The sequence below is a fragment of the Salmo salar genome, chromosome ssa18, assembly GCF_905237065.1.
Source record: "Salmo salar chromosome ssa18, Ssal_v3.1, whole genome shotgun sequence".
Classification (NCBI taxonomy): Eukaryota; Metazoa; Chordata; class Actinopteri; order Salmoniformes; family Salmonidae; genus Salmo; species Salmo salar.
This window is the reverse complement of record NC_059459.1, coordinates 75,575,619-75,598,826: the sequence shown is the minus strand read 5'-3', so window position 1 is coordinate 75,598,826 and position 23,208 is coordinate 75,575,619. Positions and strand designations below refer to the sequence as shown.

Below are 23,208 nucleotides of genomic sequence, written 5' to 3'. Positions count from 1 at the left end.
TAACCCTTAACCCCAAATTAGCCTTTTTCCCCACAAGGCTTCTGGTCCACACAAGGATAGCAAAACCAAAAACACACACACACACCAAGTTCACAGCACATAGGAACACACACACGCATACACACACCCTCACACGGAGTGTTGAAAGCACCCAGCGATTAGCTCTGGCATGTGGAGAGTGCAGGAGGAGTCGTGGTGGAATTACACTTTAATTTCCTGTAGTCATGTGAATTTGACCCTTCCTAAATCCCTGACACACACACACACACAGACACACACACACACACACACACACACACACACACATCTCCACATGGGGATTTGACTGCTCGGATTACTTCAATTTCAGAGTCTTCCACCCTCTAATCCCGTCAGCCCTTTTTCCCAACAAAAGGATGAATTTGTCCCTAGATACTGATTCAGGGTCAGTTTTGTGGTTTTCGCATTAGTGGTGAGGGTTTTGATTCTGGGGGGGGGGGTTAAGCTGATCCTAGATCTGTGCCCTAGCCCCGTCATGTTGAGAGAAACAAATAAAAATGAATTCAGGTCTTGGAAGTTCAAGGATTCTGCAACAAAACAGCAAGGCTGTGCCTCCCCTCTCTCACACCAAAACACACACACACACACACACAGCCAGTACAGGAGGCTGGGGCCTGTACAAACACAGCCAGTACAGGAGGCTGGGGCCTGTACAAACACAGCCAGTACAGGAGGCTGGGGCCTGTACAAACACAGCCAGTACAGGAGGCTGGGGCCTGTACAAACACAGCCAGTACAGGAGGCTGGGGCCTGTACAAACACAGCCAGTACAGGAGGCTGGGACCTGTACAAACACAGCCAGTACAGGAGGCTGGGGCCTGTACAAACACAGCCAGTACAGGAGGCTGGGGCCTGTACAAACACAGCCAGTACAGGAGGCTGGGGCCTGTACAAACACAGCCAGTACAGGAGGCTGGGGCCTGTACAAACACAGCCAGTACAGGAGGCTGGGGCCTGTACAAACACAGCCAGTACAGGAGGCTGGGGCCTGTACAAACACAGCCAGTACAGGAGGCTGGGACCTGTACAAACACAGCCAGTACAGGAGGCTGGGGCCTGTACAAACACAGCCAGTACAGGAGGCTGGGACCTGTACAAACACAGCCAGTACAGGAAGCTGTGGCCTGTACAAACACAGCCAGTACAGGAGGCTGGGGCCTGTACAAACACAGCCAGTACAGGAAGCTGGGGCCTGTACAAACACAGCCAGTACAGGAGGCTGGGACCTGTACAAACACAGCCAGTACAGGAAGCTGTGGCCTGTACAAACAAAGCCAGTACAGGAGGCTGGGGCCTGTACAAACACAGCCAGTACAGGAGGCTGGGGCCTGTACAAACACAGCCAGTACAGGAGGCTGGGGCCTGTACAAACACAGCCAGTACAGGAGGCTGGGGCCTGTACAAACACAGCCAGTACAGGAGGCTGGGGCCTGTACAAACACAGCCAGTATGTTGTAAAAGGTATATTCTTAGTAAGGTCTGAATTGAGGAAGAGACGTGCATTCTCAGGGACGGGACAAATCTAATGAAGGCAATTTAACTTGGCGCAGTGGGTGGTGTGTGTATGTGTATGTGTGTATGGTGTGTGTGGTGTGTGTGTGCGTGTGTTTTGTTATCTCTTGTTTGGTCTCCACTCGCGTGGGTTTTTCTTGCTAATATCTTGCTGGTTTACATCTGTGTTTGTTTAGAGTCGTTTATGGTTCCTTCTTTACACGGAACGGTTAATGGTGAGAGCGGGTGGAGTAAACGCAACATTACCAAGGAAACTTCCCAAATGGTACCTTATTCCCTACGTAGTGCACTACTTTTGACCAGCGCCAATGGGCATAGTGCAATATGTATGGGATAGCATACCATTTGGGGCGTAATTTCAAATGAACTACAAATACGACACAGATCATAGAGATCTCTGTTAAAAACATCAACAAGCAAACAGTACATTGTCATTCACCCTTAGAAACAAACACCCTCTTTTCTTACATTGAAATAATAAATACAATTAAATCAATAAAATTAACATGTGTTTTGTTCCCTTTTTATAGAAATCCGCAAGAGGAGGAAATCCCTCAGACGGAGGTTTGACTCCTCCAAAGAGAAGAAAGAGAAAGAACGAGGTAAAGTACACACCCACGCACGTGCGCACACACACACGCACACACGCGCACGCACGCACGCACGCACACGCGCACACACACACACACACACGCGCACGCACACGCGCACGCACACACACGCGCACACACACGCACGCGCGCGCACACACACGCACGCACGCACGCACACACATGCACACACACACGCGCACACCCACACGCGCGCACACACACACACACACAGAGACACACATGCACACACACACACACAAGCACACTAACCCTAGTCCAGCCTATGACCAAGTACTGGTCTTTAAACTGAAGAGTACTGTTCATACCTCAGAAGGTCAGATAAAGCAGAGTATTTAGTTACTTTATCTGTGTGAGACAGACTAACCTCCAAAACTCCTTCTATACACTGAGTATTCCCTACATCAGGATGAGATAAGGGCCACAATTATTGACCATGTAAACCCTGGTCTCTCTTTGAGAGAGGCCGGTTTAAGGGTGCAACCAAATCTGCAGCGTTCAACAGTTGCATCAATAGTACGAATTTTCCAGCAAAACAACAGGTGAGATGTCTGGTCAATAAACAAACAGGGTACACACACAGCTATGCATAATGTAAAGTACTGCAAAACTGTGGATTTACTGTATTTTAGAGAGTAACGAAGATGGACGCCAGGCATCCTGCACATACATTCATCTTTGTGGATGAAGCTGGATTCAACCTGGCAAAAACACACCGTGGGGGAAGAAATGTGATTGGACAGAGAGCAACCGTGGATGTCCCAGGCCAGAGAGGAGCTAACATCACAATGTGGGCAGCACTGTCCAATGATGGTTTGCTGTTACACAAACCACTCATTGGCCCCTACAATACAGACAGGCTCGTTTACTTCCTGGATGACCTGCATAATGGACTTGTGCCAGTGGAGGAGAGAGGGACAAGAAACTCCCCTACCTTCGTTGTTGTGTGGAATAATGTGGCATTCCACCACTCTGCTGCAGTCAGACTGGTTTACTGCACATCCCAGGATGTCAGTACTATTCCTGCCTCCATACTCCCCCTTCCTAAACCACATAGAGGAGTTTTTCTCTGCGTAGAGGTGGAAGGTTAATGACCACCATCCACATGACCAGATGTCCTTACTGGATGCCATGAATGCAGGGTGTGGAGACACTTCTCCTGAAGACTGCCAGGGTTGGATTAGACATTCCAGAAGATACTTTCCAAGATGCTTCGCCAGAGAAGACATACGATGTGATGTTGATGAGAACTTGTGACCAAATGCAGGAGAGACGGAGAACTAGAACCCTCACAGTACTGTACAGCATGAGTGATTATACTATACATGTTGATGAGAACTAGAACCCTCACAGTACTGTACAGTATGAGTGATTATACATGTTGATGAGAACTAGAACCCTCACAGTACTGTACAGTATGAGTGATTATACATGTTGATGAGAACTAGAACCCTCACAGTACTGTACAGTATGAGTGATTATACTAGACATGTTGATGAGAACTAGAACCCTCACAGTACTGTACAGTATGAGTGATTATACATGTTGATGAGAACTAGAACCCTCACAGTACTGTACAGTATGAGTGATTATACATGTTGATGAGAACTAGAACCCTCACAGTACTGTACAGTATGAGTGATTATACATGTTGATGAGAACTAGAACCCTCACAGTACTGTACAGTATGAGTGATTATACATGTTGATGAGAACTAGAACCCTCACAGTACTGTACAGTATGAGTGATTATACTATACATGTTGATGAGATCTAGAACCCTCACAGTACTGTACAGTATGAGTGATTATACTAGACATGTTGATGAGAACTAGAACCCTCACAGTACTGTACAGTATGAGTGATTATACTAGACATGTTGATGACAACCCTCACAGTACTGTACAGTATGAGTTATTAGACATGTTGATGAGAACCCTCACAGTACTGTACAGTATGAGTGATTAGACATGTTGATGAGAACTAGAACCCTCACAGTACTGTACAGTATGAGTGATTAGACATGTTGATGAGAACTAGAACCCTCACAGTACTGTACAGTATGAGTGATTATACATGTTGATGAGAACTAGAACCCTCACAGTACTGTACAGTATGAGTGATTATACTATACATGTTGATGAGAACTAGAACCCTCACAGTACTGTACAGTATGAGTGATTATACATGTTGATGAGAACTAGAACCCTCACAGTACTGTACAGTATGAGTGATTATACATGTTGATGAGAACTAGAACCCTCACAGTACTGTACAGTATGAGTGATTATACATGTTGATGAGAACTAGAACCCTCACAGTACTGTACAGTATGAGTGATTATACATGTTGATGAGAACTAGAACCCTCACAGTACTGTACAGTATGAGTGATTATACATGTTGATGAGAACTAGAACCCTCACAGTACTGTACAGTATGAGTGATTATACATGTTGATGAGAACTAGAACCCTCACAGTACTGTACAGTATGAGTGATTATACATGTTGATGAGAACTAGAACCCTCACAGTACTGTACAGTATGAGTGATTATACATGTTGATGAGAACTAGAACCCTCACAGTACTGTACAGTATGAGTGATTATACTATACATGTTGATGAGAACTAGAACCCTCACAGTACTGTACAGTATGAGTGATTATACATGTTGATGAGAACTAGAACCCTCACAGTACTGTACAGTATGAGTGATTATACATGTTGATGAGAACTAGAACCCTCACAGTACTGTACAGTATGAGTGATTATACATGTTGATGAGAACTAGAACCCTCACAGTACTGTACAGTATGAGTGATTATACATGTTGATGAGAACTAGAACCCTCACAGTACTGTACAGTATGAGTGTTATACTATACATGTTGATGAGAACTAGAACCCTCACAGTACTGTACAGTATGAGTGATTATACTAGACATGTTGATGAGAACTAGAACCCTCACAGTACTGTACAGTATGAGTGATTATACTAGACATGTTGATGAGAACTAGAACCCTCACAGTACTGTACAGTATGAGTGATTATACTAGACATGTTGATGAGAACTAGAACCCTCACAGTACTGTACAGTATGAGTGATTATACTAGACATGTTGATGAGAACTAGAACCCTCACAGTACTGTACAGTATGAGTGATTATACTAGACATGTTGATGAGAACCCTCACAGTACTGTACAGTATGAGTGATTAGACATGTTGATGAGAACCCTCACAGTACTGTACAGTATGAGTGATTAGACATGTTGATGAGAACTAGAACCCTCACAGTACTGTACAGTATGACTGATTAGACATGTTGATGAGAACTAGAACCCTCACAGTACTGTACAGTATGAGTGATTATACATGTTGATGAGAACTAGAACCCTCACAGTACTGTACAGTATGAGTGATTATACTATACATGTTGATGAGAACTAGAACCCTCACAGTACTGTACAGTATGAGTGATTATACTATACATGTTGATGAGAACTAGAACCCTCACAGTACTGTACAGTATGAGTGATTATACATGTTGATGAGAACTAGAACCCTCACAGTACTGTACAGTATGAGTGATTATACATGTTGATGAGAACTAGAACCCTCACAGTACTGTACAGTATGAGTGATTATACTATACATGTTGATGAGAACTAGAACCCTCACAGTACTGTACAGTATGAGTGATTATACTATACATGTTGATGAGAACTAGAACCCTCACAGTACTGTACAGTATGAGTGATTATACTATACATGTTGATGAGAACTAGAACCCTCACAGTACTGTACAGTATGAGTGATTATACATGTTGATGAGAACTAGAACCCTCACAGTACTGTACAGTATGAGTGATTATACATGTTGATGAGAACTAGAACCCTCACAGTACTGTACAGTATGAGTGATTATACATGTTGATGAGAACTAGAACCCTCACAGTACTGTACAGTATGAGTGATTATACTATACATGTTGATGAGAACTAGAACCCTCACAGTACTGTACAGTATGAGTGATTATACATGTTGATGAGAACTAGAACCCTCACAGTACTGTACAGTATGAGTGATTATACATGTTGATGAGAACTAGAACCCTCACAGTACTGTACAGTATGAGTGATTATACATGTTGATGAGAACTAGAACCCTCACAGTACTGTACAGTATGAGTGATTATACATGTTGATGAGAACTAGAACCCTCACAGTACTGTACAGTATGAGTGATTATACATGTTGATGAGAACTAGAACCCTCACAGTACTGTACAGTATGAGTGATTATACTATACATGTTGATGAGAACTAGAACCCTCACAGTACTGTACAGTATGAGTGATTATACTAGACATGTTGATGAGAACTAGAACCCTCACAGTACTGTACAGTATGAGTGATTATACTAGACATGTTGATGAGAACTAGAACCCTCACAGTACTGTACAGTATGAGTGATTATACTATACATGTTGATGAGAACTAGAACCCTCACAGTACAGTATGAGTGATTATACTATACATGTTGATGAGAACTAGAACCCTCACAGTACTGTACAGTATGAGTGATTATACATGTTGATGAGAACTAGAACCCTCACAGTACTGTACTGTATGAGTGATTATACATGTTGATGAGAACTAGAACCCTCACAGTACCGTACAGTATGAGTGATTATACTAGACATGTTGATGAGAACCCTCACAGTACTGTACAGTATGAGTGATTATACTAGACATGTTGATGAGAACTAGAACCCTCACAGTACTGTACAGTATGAGTGATTATACATGTTGATGAGAACTAGAACCCTCACAGTACTGTACTGTATGAGTGATTATACATGTTGATGAGAACTAGAACCCTCACAGTACTGTACAGTATGAGTGATTATACTAGACATGTTGATGAGAACCCTCACAGTACTGTACAGTATGAGTGATTATACATGTTGATGAGAACTAGAACCCTCACAGTACTGTACAGTATGAGTGATTTTACATGTTGATGAGAACTAGAACCCTCACAGTACTGTACAGTATGAGTGATTATACTATACATGTTGATGAGAACTAGAACCCTCACAGTACTGTACAGTATGAGTGATTATACTATACATGTTGATGAGAACTAGAACCCTCACAGTACTGTACAGTATGAGTGATTATACATGTTGATGAGAACTAGAACCCTCACAGTACTGTACAGTATGAGTGATTATACATGTTGATGAGAACTAGAACCCTCACAGTACTGTACAGTATGAGTGATTATACATGTTGATGAGAACTAGAACCCTCACAGTACTGTACAGTATGAGTGATTATACATGTTGATGAGAACTAGAACCCTCACAGTACTGTACAGTATGAGTGATTATACTATACATGTTGATGAGAACTAGAACCCTCACAGTACTGTACAGTATGAGTGATTTTACATGTTGATGAGAACTAGAACCCTCACAGTACTGTACAGTATGAGTGATTATACTAGACATGTTGATGAGAACTAGAACCCTCACAGTACTGTACAGTATGAGTGATTATACTATACATGTTGATGAGAACTAGAACCCTCACAGTACTGTACAGTATGAGTGATTATACTATACATGTTGATGAGAACTAGAACCCTCACAGTACTGTACAGTATGAGTGATTATACTAGACATGTTGATGAGAACTAGAATCCTCACAGTACTGTACAGTATGAGTGATTAGACATGTTGATGAGAATCCTCACAGTACTGTACAGTATGAGTGATTATACATGTTGATGAGAACTAGAACCTTCACAGTACTGTACAGTATGAGTGATTATACTAGACATGTTGATGAGAACTAGAACCCTCACAGTACTGTACAGTATGAGTGTTATACTATACATGTTGATGAGAACCCTCACAGTACTGTACAGTATGAGTGATTATACTATACATGTTGATGAGAACCCTCACAGTACTGTACAGTATGAGTGATTAGACATGTTGATGAGAACCCTCACAGTACTGTACAGTATGAGTGATTATACATGTTGATGAGAACTAGAACCCTCACAGTACTGTACAGTATGAGTGATTATACTATACATGTTGATGAGAACCCTCACAGTACTGTACAGTATGAGCGATTATACTATACATGTTGATGAGAACCCTCACAGTACTGTACAGTATGAGTGATTAGACATGTTGATGAGAACCCTCACAGTACTGTACAGTATGAGTGATTATACATGTTGATGAGAACTAGAACCCTCACAGTACTGTACAGTATGAGTGATTATACTATACATGTTGATGAGAACCCTCACAGTACTGTACAGTATGAGTGATTATACTATACATGTTGATGAGAAACCTCACAGTACTGTACAGTATGAGTGATTATACATGTTGATGAGAACTAGAACCCTCACAGTACTGTACAGTATGAGTGATTATACATGTTGATGAGAACTAGAACCCTCACAGTACTGTACAGTATGAGTGATTATACTATACATGTTGATGAGAACCCTCACAGTACTGTACAGTATGAGTGATTATACTATACATGTTGATGAGAACTAGAACCCTCACAGTACTGTACAGTATGAGTGATTAGACATGTTGATGTTTGTTTGTTGCAGTCCTGGAATTTCAGGAATTTGTTTTTTGTTTCAACTTTTTCTTTTTCACAAGTAAATAACTATATGCAAAGATGTAGAAAAAATATAAGCTATTGAAGCAAATTTCTCTATTTCTGATTAATTCTTGTTCCATATACTTTAGTACAGTCAATAGTGGAAAGGTGTTATTCTTATTCTATAATGAAATACTGATTTATGAGAAAAATCATTCAAACTTCAAAGAGAAAAGTTCATAATGTATGTAATGCTCCATGTTAGTGTTTTTTAGCTCAGTGTTATGAGTGACAGCGTCTGCTTTCTGAGTGAGAACTGTTGCCGGTGTTATGGTCCAACGAGCTTATTTTGAGACATGTGTGAAGAGTTTTGGTGGTTTGAGTGAGTTTTGGAGGTGAGATTAGCTGTTTGGCCAAGATGCATGTTGGTAATGCAGACTGAAGAGTTTTGGTGGTTTGAGTGAGTTTTGGAGGTGAGATTAGCTGTTTGGCCAAGATGCATGTTGGTAATGCAGACTGAAGAGTTTTGGTGGTTTGAGTGAGTTTTGGAGGTGAGATTAGCTGTTTGGCCAAGATGCATGTTGGTAATGCAGACTGTGAAGAGTTTGAAAAAGGGGCTTCAGTATTGACCGATGCTTGTTAGCAATTGAACAAAAACTGTAAACTGCAACCCCCATCCCCCTTTTTGCCCTGAGCCTCAATTCGTCAGAGCTTGGACTCTACAAGGTGGAAAGCGTTCCACAGGAATGCTGGTCCATGTTGACTACAATGCTTCCCACAGTTGTGTTAAGTTGACTGGATGTCCTTTGGGTGGTGGACCATTCTTGATACACACGGGAAACTGTTTAGCGTGAAAAACCCAGCAGCGTTGCAGTTCTTGATACAAACCGGTGCATCTGGCACCTACTACCATACCCTGTTCAAAGGCACTTCAATCTTTTGTCTTGTCCATTCACAATCTGAATGATACACGTCTCAATTGTCTCAAGGCTTAGAAAAATCCTTCTATAACCTGTCTCCTCCCCTTCATCTACACTGACTGAAGTTGATTTAACAGGTGACATCAATAAGGGTTCATAGCTTTCACCTGGATTCACCTGGTCAGTCGATGTCATGGAAAGAGCAGGTGTTCCTAATGTTTTGTCCAATTAGTCACACAGTGTGTGTGACCTGTCAAATGATCAGCCACTGTTGTCGCACAGTAGCTCCAATACTCATCCTTTATTCATTGGCTAGTAATTGACTGATGTGAAATTGCTGTGTTGACGATAGTGAGCTCGATCTCAACCACAAGAGGCAAGGGGCTCTTTATAGTGTAGATGATCCACTGTTGCAATGGTTTGTCTGTAGTAGACATTTGTAAACACTGCCTCCAGAGTGCATGCACACTGACACACTCTCATAAACATGGGTAGGATTAATTAGGCTAGCTAGGACAGAACAGGTCCAGCTAGACAGTGTGTTGTATTAGGCTTACACCAAAGCAGTAGTCAGCCAATCTGTCAGCTAGCTACACAGAACAGGTCAGGGCTAGGGCCAGCCTGTTGTGTTGTTTTACCTTGAGTTGGGGTTAGCCAACCCACCTGTTGATTAAGTTTGCTATCTAGGCCAGGGCAATGACTAGCCTGTTGATTAAACAGAGAATGGCCAACATGTTGTCTTTCTTACACCAGAACAGTGGCCAGCCAATCTGCCTAGGCTAGCTACCCAGGACAGGCAAGGACAGTGGCCAACCTTTTGGTGTACCTAGAGAAGCCTGTCTGTTGTTAGGGCCCAGCTAGCCAGTCTGTTAATGTACCTAGAGAAGCATGTATGTTTATAATGGACTAAATGTTCAAATCCTGTTGCTGCAGGATTATTTAGCTGTGACATGTACAGGTCAAATTAAGATCCTACATCTGCAGTGTTCTTTCTCTCGTTTATTCATGCTAACTGTATTTGGTGCCTGCTGGTAGCGATACAGTGTAGAGATGAGGGTAGTGATACAGTGTGAAGAGGAGGGTAGTGATACAGTGTGGAGAGGAGTGTAGTGATACAGCGTGGAGAGGAGGGTAGCGATACAGCAAGAAGTGGAGGGTAGTGATACAGCAAGGAGAGGAGGGTAGTGATACAGCAAGGAGAGGAGGGTAGTGATACAGTGTGAAGAGGAGGGTAGTGATACAGCGTGGAGAGGAGGGTAGTGATACAGCAAGAAGAGGAGGGTAGCGATACAGCGTGGAGAGGAGGGTAGTGATACAGCAAGAAGAGGAGGGTAGCGATACAGCGTGGAGAGGAGGGTAGCGATACAGCGTGGAGAGGAGGGTAGTGATACAGCAAGGAGAGGAGGGTAGTGATACAGCAAGGAGAGGAGGGTAGTGATACAGTGTGGAGAGGAGGGTAGTGATAGAGCAAGAAGAGGAGGGTAGTGATACAGCGTGAAGAGGAGGGTAGCGATACAGCGTGGAGAGGAGGGTAGTGATACAGCGTGGAGAGGAGGGTAGTGATACAGCAAGAAGAGGAGGGTAGCGATACAGCGTGGAGAGGAGGGTAGTGATACAGCAAGGAGAGGAGGGTAGTGATACAGTGTGGAGAGGACGGTTGCGATACAGCGTGGAGAGGACGGTTGCGATACAGCGTGGAGAGGACGGTTGCGATACAGCGTGGAGAGGACGGTAGCGATACAGCGTGGAGAGGAGGGTAGCGATACAGCGTGGAGAGGAGGGTAGCGATACAGCGTGGAGAGGAGGGTAGCGATACAGCGTGGAGAGGAGGGTAGCGATACAGCGTGGAGAGGAGGGTAGTGATACAGCGTGGAGAGGAGGGTAGCGATACAGCGTGGAGAGCAGGTTGAGGACACCGCTATTGGGGTGTAGCTGTTTCTTAGTAATATGAGGTGAATCCAGTGTAAGGAATATGTGACCCCTGGGTTCATTTATTTGCATTCTGTCACATACTCTTACATTGCTTTCTGTTTCTCACTTTGATTACCTCCGCCCTTAGCCCATAACTATTGTGCGCTCTTAGCCTGTGGCGGACTTAGGCATAGGCGACATGGGCAGCCGCCTACGGCGGCATCTTGCTGGGGGTGGCATGGGGCGCACGAAACAAAAAATAATAATAAACAAAAAAATATTCAGAATGGTACATTTGCGTGATCGTTTTTCTATCACTCATTTGCACATCATGTCAATGATATCATATCACCGTGTGGGACTGTGGGTCAATTAACCTTGTCGGAGTGGGCGCCCTGTTTCTAGTTTGTGAGCTAGGCAGGCTACTGCCTGGGAAGGTCTCCCACTCAGAAGTACAAGATGGGGAGGGGGGTATGTTGACCTCAGGTCTCCCCACTGGAAGACAGAGGAAGGGGGACGGGGGTAGGTTGACCTCAGGTCTCCCCACTGGAAGACAGAGGTAGGGAGCGGGAGAATCTATCAAATAGCGCACCTCTAACTTTGTACAGTAGTAATGCAGTTAGTAATGCAGTTAGTTGAGCAATTTAGTTTGTTTCTTGTTTGAAGTGCAATAGTGTAATAATCAGGTTCTCTTCTTTGTATGTGTGTTATTCTATTTGTTTATTTGTGCGATATAGGATTTGTGCAATTTAGTTTTATTTGTGTGTTTTTTGTTAGCAATAGGGTAATAGTGTAATAATTCAATTCTCTTTTTTATTTGTATTTATATACTACAATTTGTTTCTATTTGTCTTTGTTACTTATTTTTTTATAGTTATGAGTCTTATTTTTGTATATATATTCATAAAGTTTTAAATGTTATGATTATTTATTTGTGTTGTTTAAAAATGTCTGAATAAAAATTACAGTTAGTGCAGAATGGTGCTTTTTGGGGGGGGAGTGCCCTGAAGGGGGGCGTTCGCCCAGGGAGCCATAGAAGCTAGAACCGCCACTGCTCTTAGCAGTGTTGGAGAGTAGAGAACTACATATAGTTCAACTAGTAATTTAACTACATTTTGCAGAAGCTTGGTGGTATTTTAACTACTAAAAACACTACCAAGATTTGAATTTAGTTAACTACTTTTTTTTGCCATGTAGCAGTGTAGCTAACTACTGGAACTACACACAACTTATTTAGAAAAAATAAAATATGGGCGAAGTAGGCAAGAACTGTCTTTCTTTTTCAATGTCAGACCTGCCTAATTCTAACTTGAAACATCGTTTTGGGGTTTATGCTGTTTGACTCCAAAGTTATCTGTTTTGCAATTGGTAGTCTATGAGATTTCTGATTTAGATATGATCATTTTTCATGAAGTAGTTTGGATGTAGTGAACTACTTTTTTCAAAGTAACTTTAGTTAAACTTCTTGCGGATCAGTGGGACGCTAGCGTCCCATTTCGAAAACTTCCGGTGAAATTGCAGAGCGCCAAATTCAAATTAAATTACTATAAATATTAAACTTTCATGAAATCACAAGTGCAATACATCAAAATAAAGCTTAACTTGTTGTTAATCGCCTGCCGTGTCAGATTTCAAAAAGGCTTTACGGCAAAAGCAGACCATGCAATTATCCGAGGACAGCGCCCAGCACACAAATGCATAACAAATCATTTTCAACCAGGGAGTTGCGACACGAAAGTCAGAAATAGCGATATAATATATGCCTTACCTTTGAAGATCTTCTTCTGTTGGCACTCCAAAAGGTCCCAGTTACATTACAAATGGTCCTTTTGTTCGATAATGTCCTTCTTTATTGTCACGAGAATTTCTATCCCAATGTTCTAACTGAACAATTTTATGACTCCATCTGTATCCTAGAGGTTGTAAGGCTCTAAGTTTTAAGAAACAGAGTCCCAGCATACAAATGATCAGTTATTTATTCAGAGAGCGCTCTGCCCTCTCAAGTTCAGAGTCTATCTTTTATACACACATCAGTCGAGAACCCCACCCTGCTTTAGGAGAGCTGTATTGTTCCACTGTACACATACATTGTTTATCATATTCTGCAACATGTTTCATAATTTTCTGCAAGCCTAACAGGTTGGGGACGGGTGGGGACAGAATGTCCTGTAAGGACAGTCAATAATCGACTTGGTTTCCCTCCTTCAAAATGCATACAAAATGAATCCCAAACGTTACCAATAAACTTATCCAAACAAGTCAATCAACGTTTATAATCAAACCTTAGGTACCCTAATACACAAATAAATTATAAAATTTAAGACGGAGAATCGTTATTGTCTTCACCGGAGAACGCACTCTCATTCACGCGCTTGGAAACACTACAGCCAAAATGGGAGCCACCTAGAAAAACTACAATTTCTGGGTCATTTTTCCAAAAACCAGCCTTAAAATCTTTCTAAAGACTGTTGACATCTAGTGGAAGCCCTAGGAACTGCAATCGGGCACGATTTCGCCATATTATAAAGTGCCAGCCATTGAAATCAGTGGTATGATAAAAAAAATGTTTGGGATGGTTTGTCCTCGGGGTTTCGCCTGCCATTTCAGTTCTGTTATACTCACATACATTATTTTAATAGTTTTAGAAACTTTGGAGTGTTTTCTATGCATATCCTAGCTTCTGGGCCTGAGTAGCAGGCAGTTTACTTTGGGCATGCTTTTCATCCAGACGTCAAAATACCGCCCCCTATCCCAAAAAAGTTTTAAGTAAACTAAATGTCTCTTAAGGGCAGCTTTAGTGTAGTTTAACTTATTCCCGTGTGAAGTAATTGGTAGCTTGGTAAATTATATTTTCAGAGTAGCCTCCCCAACACTGACTCTTAGAGGGGCACAAACACATTTAACATGAACATCACCAGTGGTTGCCACTGTCATTCAGGACAGGTGGGGCATTAATACGTGTCACATATCAGTTTGCAAACAATGTAAAAAAAAAAATTATGTAATTGAGTTAATAAAGCCGCATTCAAACATGGTCTCTTTTTTCTTTCTTGATTAAGGCAGCTCCAAAATTCAGGTGTTTCTGCCTACCTCAGTGCTTTCTGTGGGGGTGGGGATAGCCAGCAGAAAATACAAAGCGTTGGACCTGTTTTCTATCATGATTGGCTCAGTTTTCTGTCACTAATGGGACAGTACGTCATCCCCAATTCTAAGGTTAGAGCTTGCCGTGTGAAGTAATCTGCTGTTGGGACGGCTTTATGTAGGCCCTAACAGTGTGTGGGCACCACTTGTCACCGTTATAGTGTAATTCATGTATTGTTTAGTGGTGTGTTGTTGCTTTGCTGGCGTGCATCCCACATGTTTTTGTTTGCCCCACCAAGAATTACATGCTAAAATAGCCACTGAACATCACAGTAATCATGTTATTTTGTTTGTTTTCCACCTCAGCTTCTAATTTGATTCATTTTGTCTCATTGCTGGCCTAAGTTGAACTAGCTATCGTATTGTTAGCGAAGTCATTCATGGTTTCCATCGCATGAAGATATGTTGTCATTTATAGACCGTCCCTTTATAAAGGACTGGACACGATGTAAAGCTCAGTCATAGCGCCGCAGAGACCTATATTCCCCTGCTGCAGAGTTCCAGGAATGAAACTGTAGTATTCTAGTAATAGTTTCTCGTAAAAGCTGTCGTTTATCATAACAGGGAAACACACATCTGCTTTGTGTGTATACATCCGTTTATCTGTCAAACTCTGCAGGGGGGTCCAGAATGTAGCTACTGTTGCACAGCCAACTCTCAGTTACCATAGGCCTACAGAGCTAGCTTATGGTCCTGTAATTCAAATGAGGACAGCTACTAGCTATTAGCCAGTTAGCAAGCTAGCTTATTAGACAGTTAGCCACCTAGCCCGCTAGTCAACAAGCCACATGCTGGCTAATTAGCCAGTTAGCTTGTTAACCAGTTAGCCTGTCAGCTACTGTAGCTAGCCACTGGCCCTCAGCCAAACAGTGGCACCTGACAAGAGGATTTAGCTAGTTGTGTGCCAACCCATCTGGTACCTTTGATGTACCTACCCACACCTGTCCATGGCTTTCGTGTACTGCACCTTTGGACCGGCTTCAAGTAAAGGATGAGATGGGTGATATGATAGCGAGAGATAGATAGAGAGACAGAGAGAGAGAGACGAAGAGGAGAGAGAGAGAGAGAGAGAGAGATGTAGAGCTTTACTTCTGGGCACAGTCTGCCATGTCTGAACTGTTTGTGTGTTTGTGTGTTATTTACGTAATTATGTAAATAGCCAAATGTCAGCCCCTTAAAACCTCTCTGGTATCCCACCTCGACAACAGCCAGTGAAATTGCAGGGCGCCAAATTCAAACAACAGAAATCCCATAATTACAATTCCTCAAACATACAAGTATTATACACCATTTTAAAGATAAACTTCTTGTTAATCCAACAACAGTGTCCGATTTCAAAAAGGCTTTACGGTGAAAGCACACCATGCGATTATGTTAGGACAGCACCTAGCCACAAGAAACCATACACACATTTCACAGCCAAGGAGAGGACTCACAAGTCAGAAATAGCAATTAAATTAATTACTAACCTTTGATGATCTTCATCTGGTGGCACTCCCAGGACTCCATGTTACACAATAAATGTTCGTTTTGTTTGATAATGTCCCTCTTTATGTCCAAAAACCTCCGTTTTGTTAGTGCGTTTAGTTCAGCAATCCAAAGGCACAAAGCGCGCTCTCAACACCCAGACGAAAAGTCAAAAAAGTACAATAAACGTTCGTAGAAACATGTCAAACGATGTTTAAAATCCATCCTCAGGTTGTTTTTGTCATAAATAATCAGTAATATTTCAACCGGACAAAAGCTTCGTCAATAGAAAAGGAGAAACAAGAAAGGCGTGCTCCCGTTCACACGCTGGCTTCATGTCTGGAAATTTCCACTGTCCACTCATTGAAAGTACTGTATCGCCCTCATTTTTCAGAGTAAAAGCCTGAAACAATGCCTAAATACTGGTCACATGTAGAAGAAGCCATAGAGATTGTGAACTTGGTCCTAAGTCTTTGTATGGTGGATAGGCTTTCAATGGAAAAACAGCCTTTCAAAATAATAGTACTTTCTGGATGGATTTTCCTCAGGTTTTCCCCTGCCATATCAGTTCTGTTATACTCACAGACATTATTTTAACTGTTTTGGAAACTGTAGAGTGTTTTCTATCCGAAACTACCAATTATATACATATCCTAGCTTCTGGGCCTGAGTAGCAGGCAGTTTAATTTGGGCACGCTTTTCATCCAAAATTCCGAATGCTGCCCCCTACCCTAGTGAAGTTTTAACAAGGAGTCAGCACTTTAGAATCAGTAGAACAACCACAGGCCTTATGGTTAGATATAAAGACTTTACAGAGAACAGTCAACACAGGTAGGGCTGGCAGGTTCTTCTTATTGTCTAACTAAACACTTCTGGTTTGTCAGAAAGCAGAGGGCAGGTTTAAGCAAGTCAACACTTGCTCCAAGACATTATGATGTCTTATCTAAAAACATTAGGGCTGCTTAATGGGGGATATGTAGACAAAGGAGACTGGAGGAGTATAGGCCTAAGTATGGTGGCAGGTGGGGGTGTTACCATAGAGCTACAGTTCTGTTATTGTAAAGGTATATCGTTGGATTCGAAACCTCACTCCCCAGCTTGAAACATCTATGTTCACGTCTCCTTATGTAGCATAATTGGCTAAGATGTTTGTCAAGCGGGCGGTCATGTGTGTTTGCGAGGTAGAGGATCCCTGGTTGGAGCCCAGTGAGGGACTGGGACTGGGACTGGGACAGGGACAGGGACAGGGAAATAAGCTATACTGTTAATTAAGCAAGCACAGTGACACCTGTTATACTGTGTTTACGGTTGAGTTGCCTTGCTGTCTGTCTTCTAGCTGTGACTGTAGGATACATCTCAAATGGCACCCTATTCACCGCACTACTTTTGCACATTGCCAATATGGCGCTGGTCAAATGTAGTGCACTATATAGGAAATAGGGTGCCATTTGGGACAGCCATGCTTGTTTGACTAATAGGATGTATCCTAATCCACTTGTAACCTCCTCTCCCCGTCACTCTTTACGACCTAGGGACAATTAGGCCAGATTACAATGCCAGGCCAGAACTCACACAGCAACATGATCCCATTCAAATGTGTAAAAATAGTGACATTTAACGCTTGTATGTATATGCCACTAGCGATGACATACTATATACCGTGACATTAAAATAATGGCATTTTACTGTTGTGGTTTATTGACACAAAAATACTATATGTCACCAGAACCATGTACATAGAGAGAGTGACCAACTTTTAGAATTTAGAATATTGTTCTATTTCTTAACATTCAGTTCCATGGTATTGGTTATTGTAATGTTAATGGTGAGTTAACATGGCTGCCATAGAATGTTAATTAATGCCATGTAATGTCATGTTAATTAATGCATCATAATGTAGAACCCTCAATGTCCCACCTCTCTAAATACATGGCTCTGTCACCAATGGTGAGGGAAAACACAGGAATATCCAACAGATATCAATGTTCCTCAGATCTGTTAGTTTAAACTGAATTTAAGGAGGGTATTTAGGGGAAGGGGTTGTTTATGGATGGGGTCAAAGTGTAATACGTAGGGCAGTGGTCTCCAACTTTTTCTAGCATGAGAGCTATTTTCAAAAAATAAAACGTCACGAGCTACATATTTTATTTGAGCTTTTGAATAGGCACATTCTTCTCTACTCCCATGTAACTCCTTCCCCAGGTCCTTACTGTACAAGAAAAAGTTCTGTACCCTGTTTTCTGTCAATATACCTGGTAAAATAACGGTTAATAAACCAGTCTAAGGGGGGCCCTATAAACTTTGTGATAATCTGTTCCAAAATTTGTGTGTGTGTGGGGGGGGGGGGGGTTACACATTTAGATTTTTGAGTGCAATTGCCCTTTAAATGAGCATCTGGCCCTTTCATTGCGCATCTAGCTAGTGAGGTATGTGCCATTTAACCTCTATGGGCTAGGTGGGACGCTAGCGTCCCCCCCGTGGTGCACTCCATCAACAGCAGGTGCATTTCAAGAGCGGCAAATTTGAATCCAAATAAATGTCAAAATTCAAATTTTTCAAACATACAACTATTTTACACCCTTTGAAAGATAAACATCTCCTTAATCTAACCACGTTTTACGATTTCAAAAAGGTTTTACGGCGAAAGCATAAATTTAGAGTATGTTAGGACAGTACATTTACAAGAGTTGTGTGTAATGTTTTGTCAATTCAAAGACAGGGTCACCAAAACCATAAAACCAGCTAAAATGATGCACTAACCTTTTACAATCTCCATCAGATGACACTCCTAGGACATTATGTTAGACAATGCATGCATTTTTAGTTCTATCAAGTTCATATTTATATCCAAAAACAGCGTTTTACTATGGCATTGATGTTGAGGAAATCGTTTCCCTCCAATAACCGGCAGTCAAGTCAGCGTCACAAATTAAATAATTAAAATTAGAAAACATTGGTAAAATATTATATTGTCATTTAAAGAATTATAGATTTACATCTCTTGAACACAATCAACTTGCCAGATTTAAAAATAACCTTACTGGGAAATCACACTTTGCAATAATCTGAGCACTGCGCCCAGAAAAATACGCGTTGCGATACAGACTAGTCGTCATGTTGGGGAGATCTAAAATCGAAAATACTATGTAAATAATCCATTACCTTTGATTCTCTTCATCAGATGTCACTTCCAGGTATCACAGGTCCATAACGAATGTAGTTTTGTTCAAAAAAGCTCATCATTTATGTCCAAAAATCTCCGTCTTGTTAGCACATGATCTAAGCCAGCCGGACTTCTCGTCATGAACGAGGGGAAAAAAATATATTAACGTTCGTTCAAACATGTCAAACGTTGTATAGCATAAATCATTAGGGCCTTTTTTAACCAGAACATGAATAATATTCAAGGTGGACGAATGCATACTCTTTTATAACGTATTGGAACGAGGGTACCCAACATGAACTCGCGCGCCAGGTGTCTAATGGGCCATCATCGTTCCATGGCTCTTGTTCGGTCAGATCTCCCTCCAGAAGACTCAAAACACTTTGTAAAGGCTGGTGACATCTAGTGGAAGCAATAGGAAGTGCCAAAATATTCCTCAGCCCCTGTGTTTTTCAATGGCATAGGTTTAAAGGTAATACAACACATCAGGTATCCACTTCCTGTCAGAAAATGTCTCAGGGTTTTGCCTGCCAAATGAGTTCTGTTATACTCACAGACACCATTCAAACAGTTTTAGAAACTTTAGAGTGTTTTCTATCCATATATAATAAGTATATGCATATTCTAGTTACTGGGTAGGATTAGTAACCAGATTAAATCGGGTACATTTTTTTTATCCAGCCGTGCAAATACTGCCCCCTAGCCCTAACAGGTTTTAATGGCTGCTGATAATTTCACGGCAAGGTTGGTAAATAACAACTAATAGATACAAATGATACAGTGCCTTCGGAAAGTATTCAGACCCCTTGACTTCATCAATCTACACACAATATCCTGTAATGACATAGCAAAAACAGCTCTTTCGAATTTTTGGTTAATTTATATAAAAAAGAAAAATGGAAATATTACATTTACATAAGTATTAAGACCCTTTACTCAGTACTTTGTTGAAGCACCGTAGGCAGCGATTACAGCCTCGAGTCTTATTGGGTATGACGCTACAAGCTTGGCAACCCTGTATTTGGGGAGTTTCGCCCATTTTTCTCTGCAGATCCTCTCAAGCTCTGTCAGGTTGGATGGGGAGCGTTGCTGAACAGCTATTTTCAGGTCTCTCCAGAGATGTTCGATTGAGTTCAAGTCCGGGTTCTGGCTGGGCCACTCAAGGACATTCAGAGACTTGTCCCGAAGCCACTCCTGCATCCTCTTGGCTGTGTGCTTAGGGTCATTGTCCTGTTGGAAGGTGAATTTTCGCCCCAGTCTAAGGTCCTGAGTGCTCTGGAGCAGGTTTTCATCAAGGATTTCTCTGTACTTTGCTCCGTTCATTTTTGCCTCGATCCTGACTAGTCTCCCAATCCCTGCTGCGGAAAAACATCCCCCAGCATGATGCCGCCACCACCATGCTTCACTGTAGGGATGGTGGCAGGTTACCTCCAGACGTCATGCTAGGCATTCAGGCCAAAGAGTTCAATCTTGATTCCATCAGACCAAAGAATCTAGAGGTGCCTTTTGGCAAACTCCAAGTGGGCTGTCTTGTGCCTTTTACTAAGGAGTGGCTTCCGTCTGGCCACTCTACCAAAAAAAAACTGATTGGTGGAGTACTGCAGAGATGGATGTACTTCTGGAAGGTTCTCCCATCTCCACAGAGGAACTCTAGAGCTCTGTCAGAGTGACCATCAGGTTCTTGGTCACCTCCCTGACCAAGGCCCTTCTCCCCCGATTGCTCAGTTTGGCCGGGTGTCCAGCTCTAGGAAGAGTCTTGGTGGTTCCCAACTTCTTCCATTTAAGAATGATGGAGGCCACTGTGTTCTTGGGGACCTTCAATGCTGCAGACATTTTTTGGTACCCTTCCCCAGATCTGTGTCTCGACACAATCCTGTCTCGGAGCTCTAAGGACAATTCCTTTGACCTCATGGCTTGGTGTTTGTTCTGACATGCACTATCAACTGTGGGACCTTATATAGACAGGTGTGTGTCTTTCCACATCATGTCCAATCAATTGAATTTACCACAGGTAGACTCCAAAAGATGATCAATGGAAACAAGATGCACCTCAGGTAAATTTCGAGTCTCATAGCAAAGGGTCTGAATACTTATGTAAATAAGGTAATTTTAATACATTTGCAAACATTTCTAAAAACCTGTTTTCGCCTTTGTCATTATGGGGTATTGTGTGTAGATTGATGAGGATTTTAATTTATTTAATACATTTTAGAATAAAACTGTAACGTAACAAAATGTGAAAAAAGTAAAGGGCTATGAAAACATTCTGAAGACACTGTATACTCATGATATACTTCTGCCAGGTAAGCCTACTTTGCAGTTAACATTTCATTTAGAAGGTTTTTGGGGAATGTATTTCTGTCAACCCACAAGATGGTTATCACATCAATTGGCTACACACAGACAGACAGGGGAAATATTTCTGGAGATTAATTGGCTAATATTATGTTAGGGTTTGGCATTTTAAGCCAATAGCGGCTGATACCTGTGGGATTTGTTTATGACAGTTAGCAGTTAAACACGTGAAAATTCCATGTACTTTCAGAATTGTTTCGCAAGCTACTTATAGGTGGTCTGCCGAGCTACTGTTAGGCGATCAACCTGTGGGAAACCACTGACATAGGCCATTACTGGGCCCCAATCCCCATGGGTAGAATATATGGTTCCCACCATAGTAATGTTGCTGTTGTATGTATGGCTATTTAACCCTCAAAACACAGGGGAAGATAGATGAAACACCTTCCTGTTTGTGAGTAGTGGAGATGAGATGGGATTAGAATGGGTGGAGGGAAGGAGAGGAATGTTGATAGTCTCAGGGAGGAAGGGAATTACAACTTGTTAAAAATAAGTATCCCTAATGTAAGATTGTTTTTTTCTCTCTCTCTCTCTCTCTCTCTCTCTCTCTCTCTCTCTCTCCTTCCCCATCTATCCCTCTCTCTTTTCCTCCATCCATACCTATTTTTCCCTTCCCTCTATCCCTCCCTTCCTCTCTCTTTCTCCATCCCTCCCTCTCTCCCTCTTTCCCTTCTCCTTCCGCCCTCCAACCCTCGTTTTTCCTTCCATCTATCCCTTCCCTCCTCCCCTCTATCCCTTCTCTCCCTCCCTTCACCTCTCCCACAGAGACAGCCGCCAAGGCGTTTGGTATAACCCTCTCCCAGGCGATAGCCAACGACCGGGCGTACAAGCAGCGCCAGGATGCTCTGAAGGTTGGTTGTTTTCTACGTTAGATTGATTTACTGTAAAGTGTGAAAAAATACAGTAAAAACTCAGCAGTGGGTCTAGATCCAGGTGAACAACTAAGTATCCAAAAGAAAGTAAAAAAAAAAATTCAACTCCCGCTAGAAAAGACAGAAGCATCAAATCAAATCAAATGTATTTATATAGCCCTTCTTACATCAGCTGATGTCTCAAAGTGCTGTACAGAAACCCAGCCTAAAACCCCAAACAGCAAGCAATGCAGGTGTAGAAGCACGGTGGCTAGGAAAAACTCCCTAGAAAGGCCAAAACCTAGGAAGAAACCTAGAGAGGAACCAGGCTCTGAGGGGTGGCCAGTCCTCTTCTGGCTGTGCCAGGTGGAGATTATAACAGCACATGGCCTAGATGTTCAAATGTTCATAAATGACCAGCATGGTCAAATAATAATAATCTTAGTAGTTGTCGAGGGTGCAACAGATCAGCACCTCAGGAGTAAATGTCAGTTGGCTTTTCATAGCCGATCTTTGAGAGTATCTCTACCGCTCCTGCTGTCTCTAGAGAGTTGAAAACAGCAGGTCTGGGACAGGTAGCACGTCCGGTGAACAGG

The 23,208-nt window shown here is 42.1% G+C and overlaps 1 protein-coding gene across 4 annotated transcripts in view; it reads left to right on the top strand.

The window, feature by feature from the left end:
- The window catches only part of LOC106577881 (rho GTPase-activating protein 6), a 128,105-nt gene that overhangs the window by 83,999 nt on the left and 20,898 nt on the right, over positions 1-23,208 (top strand). For all 4 annotated transcript variants that reach the window (XM_045701570.1, XM_045701569.1, XM_014156301.2 and 1 more), the window contains exons 3-4: positions 2,082-2,153; positions 22,527-22,612. In XM_045701570.1, coding sequence (XP_045557526.1) covers positions 2,082-2,153; positions 22,527-22,612 — 158 coding nt within the window. The remainder of the gene's footprint in view (positions 1-2,081; positions 2,154-22,526; positions 22,613-23,208) is intronic.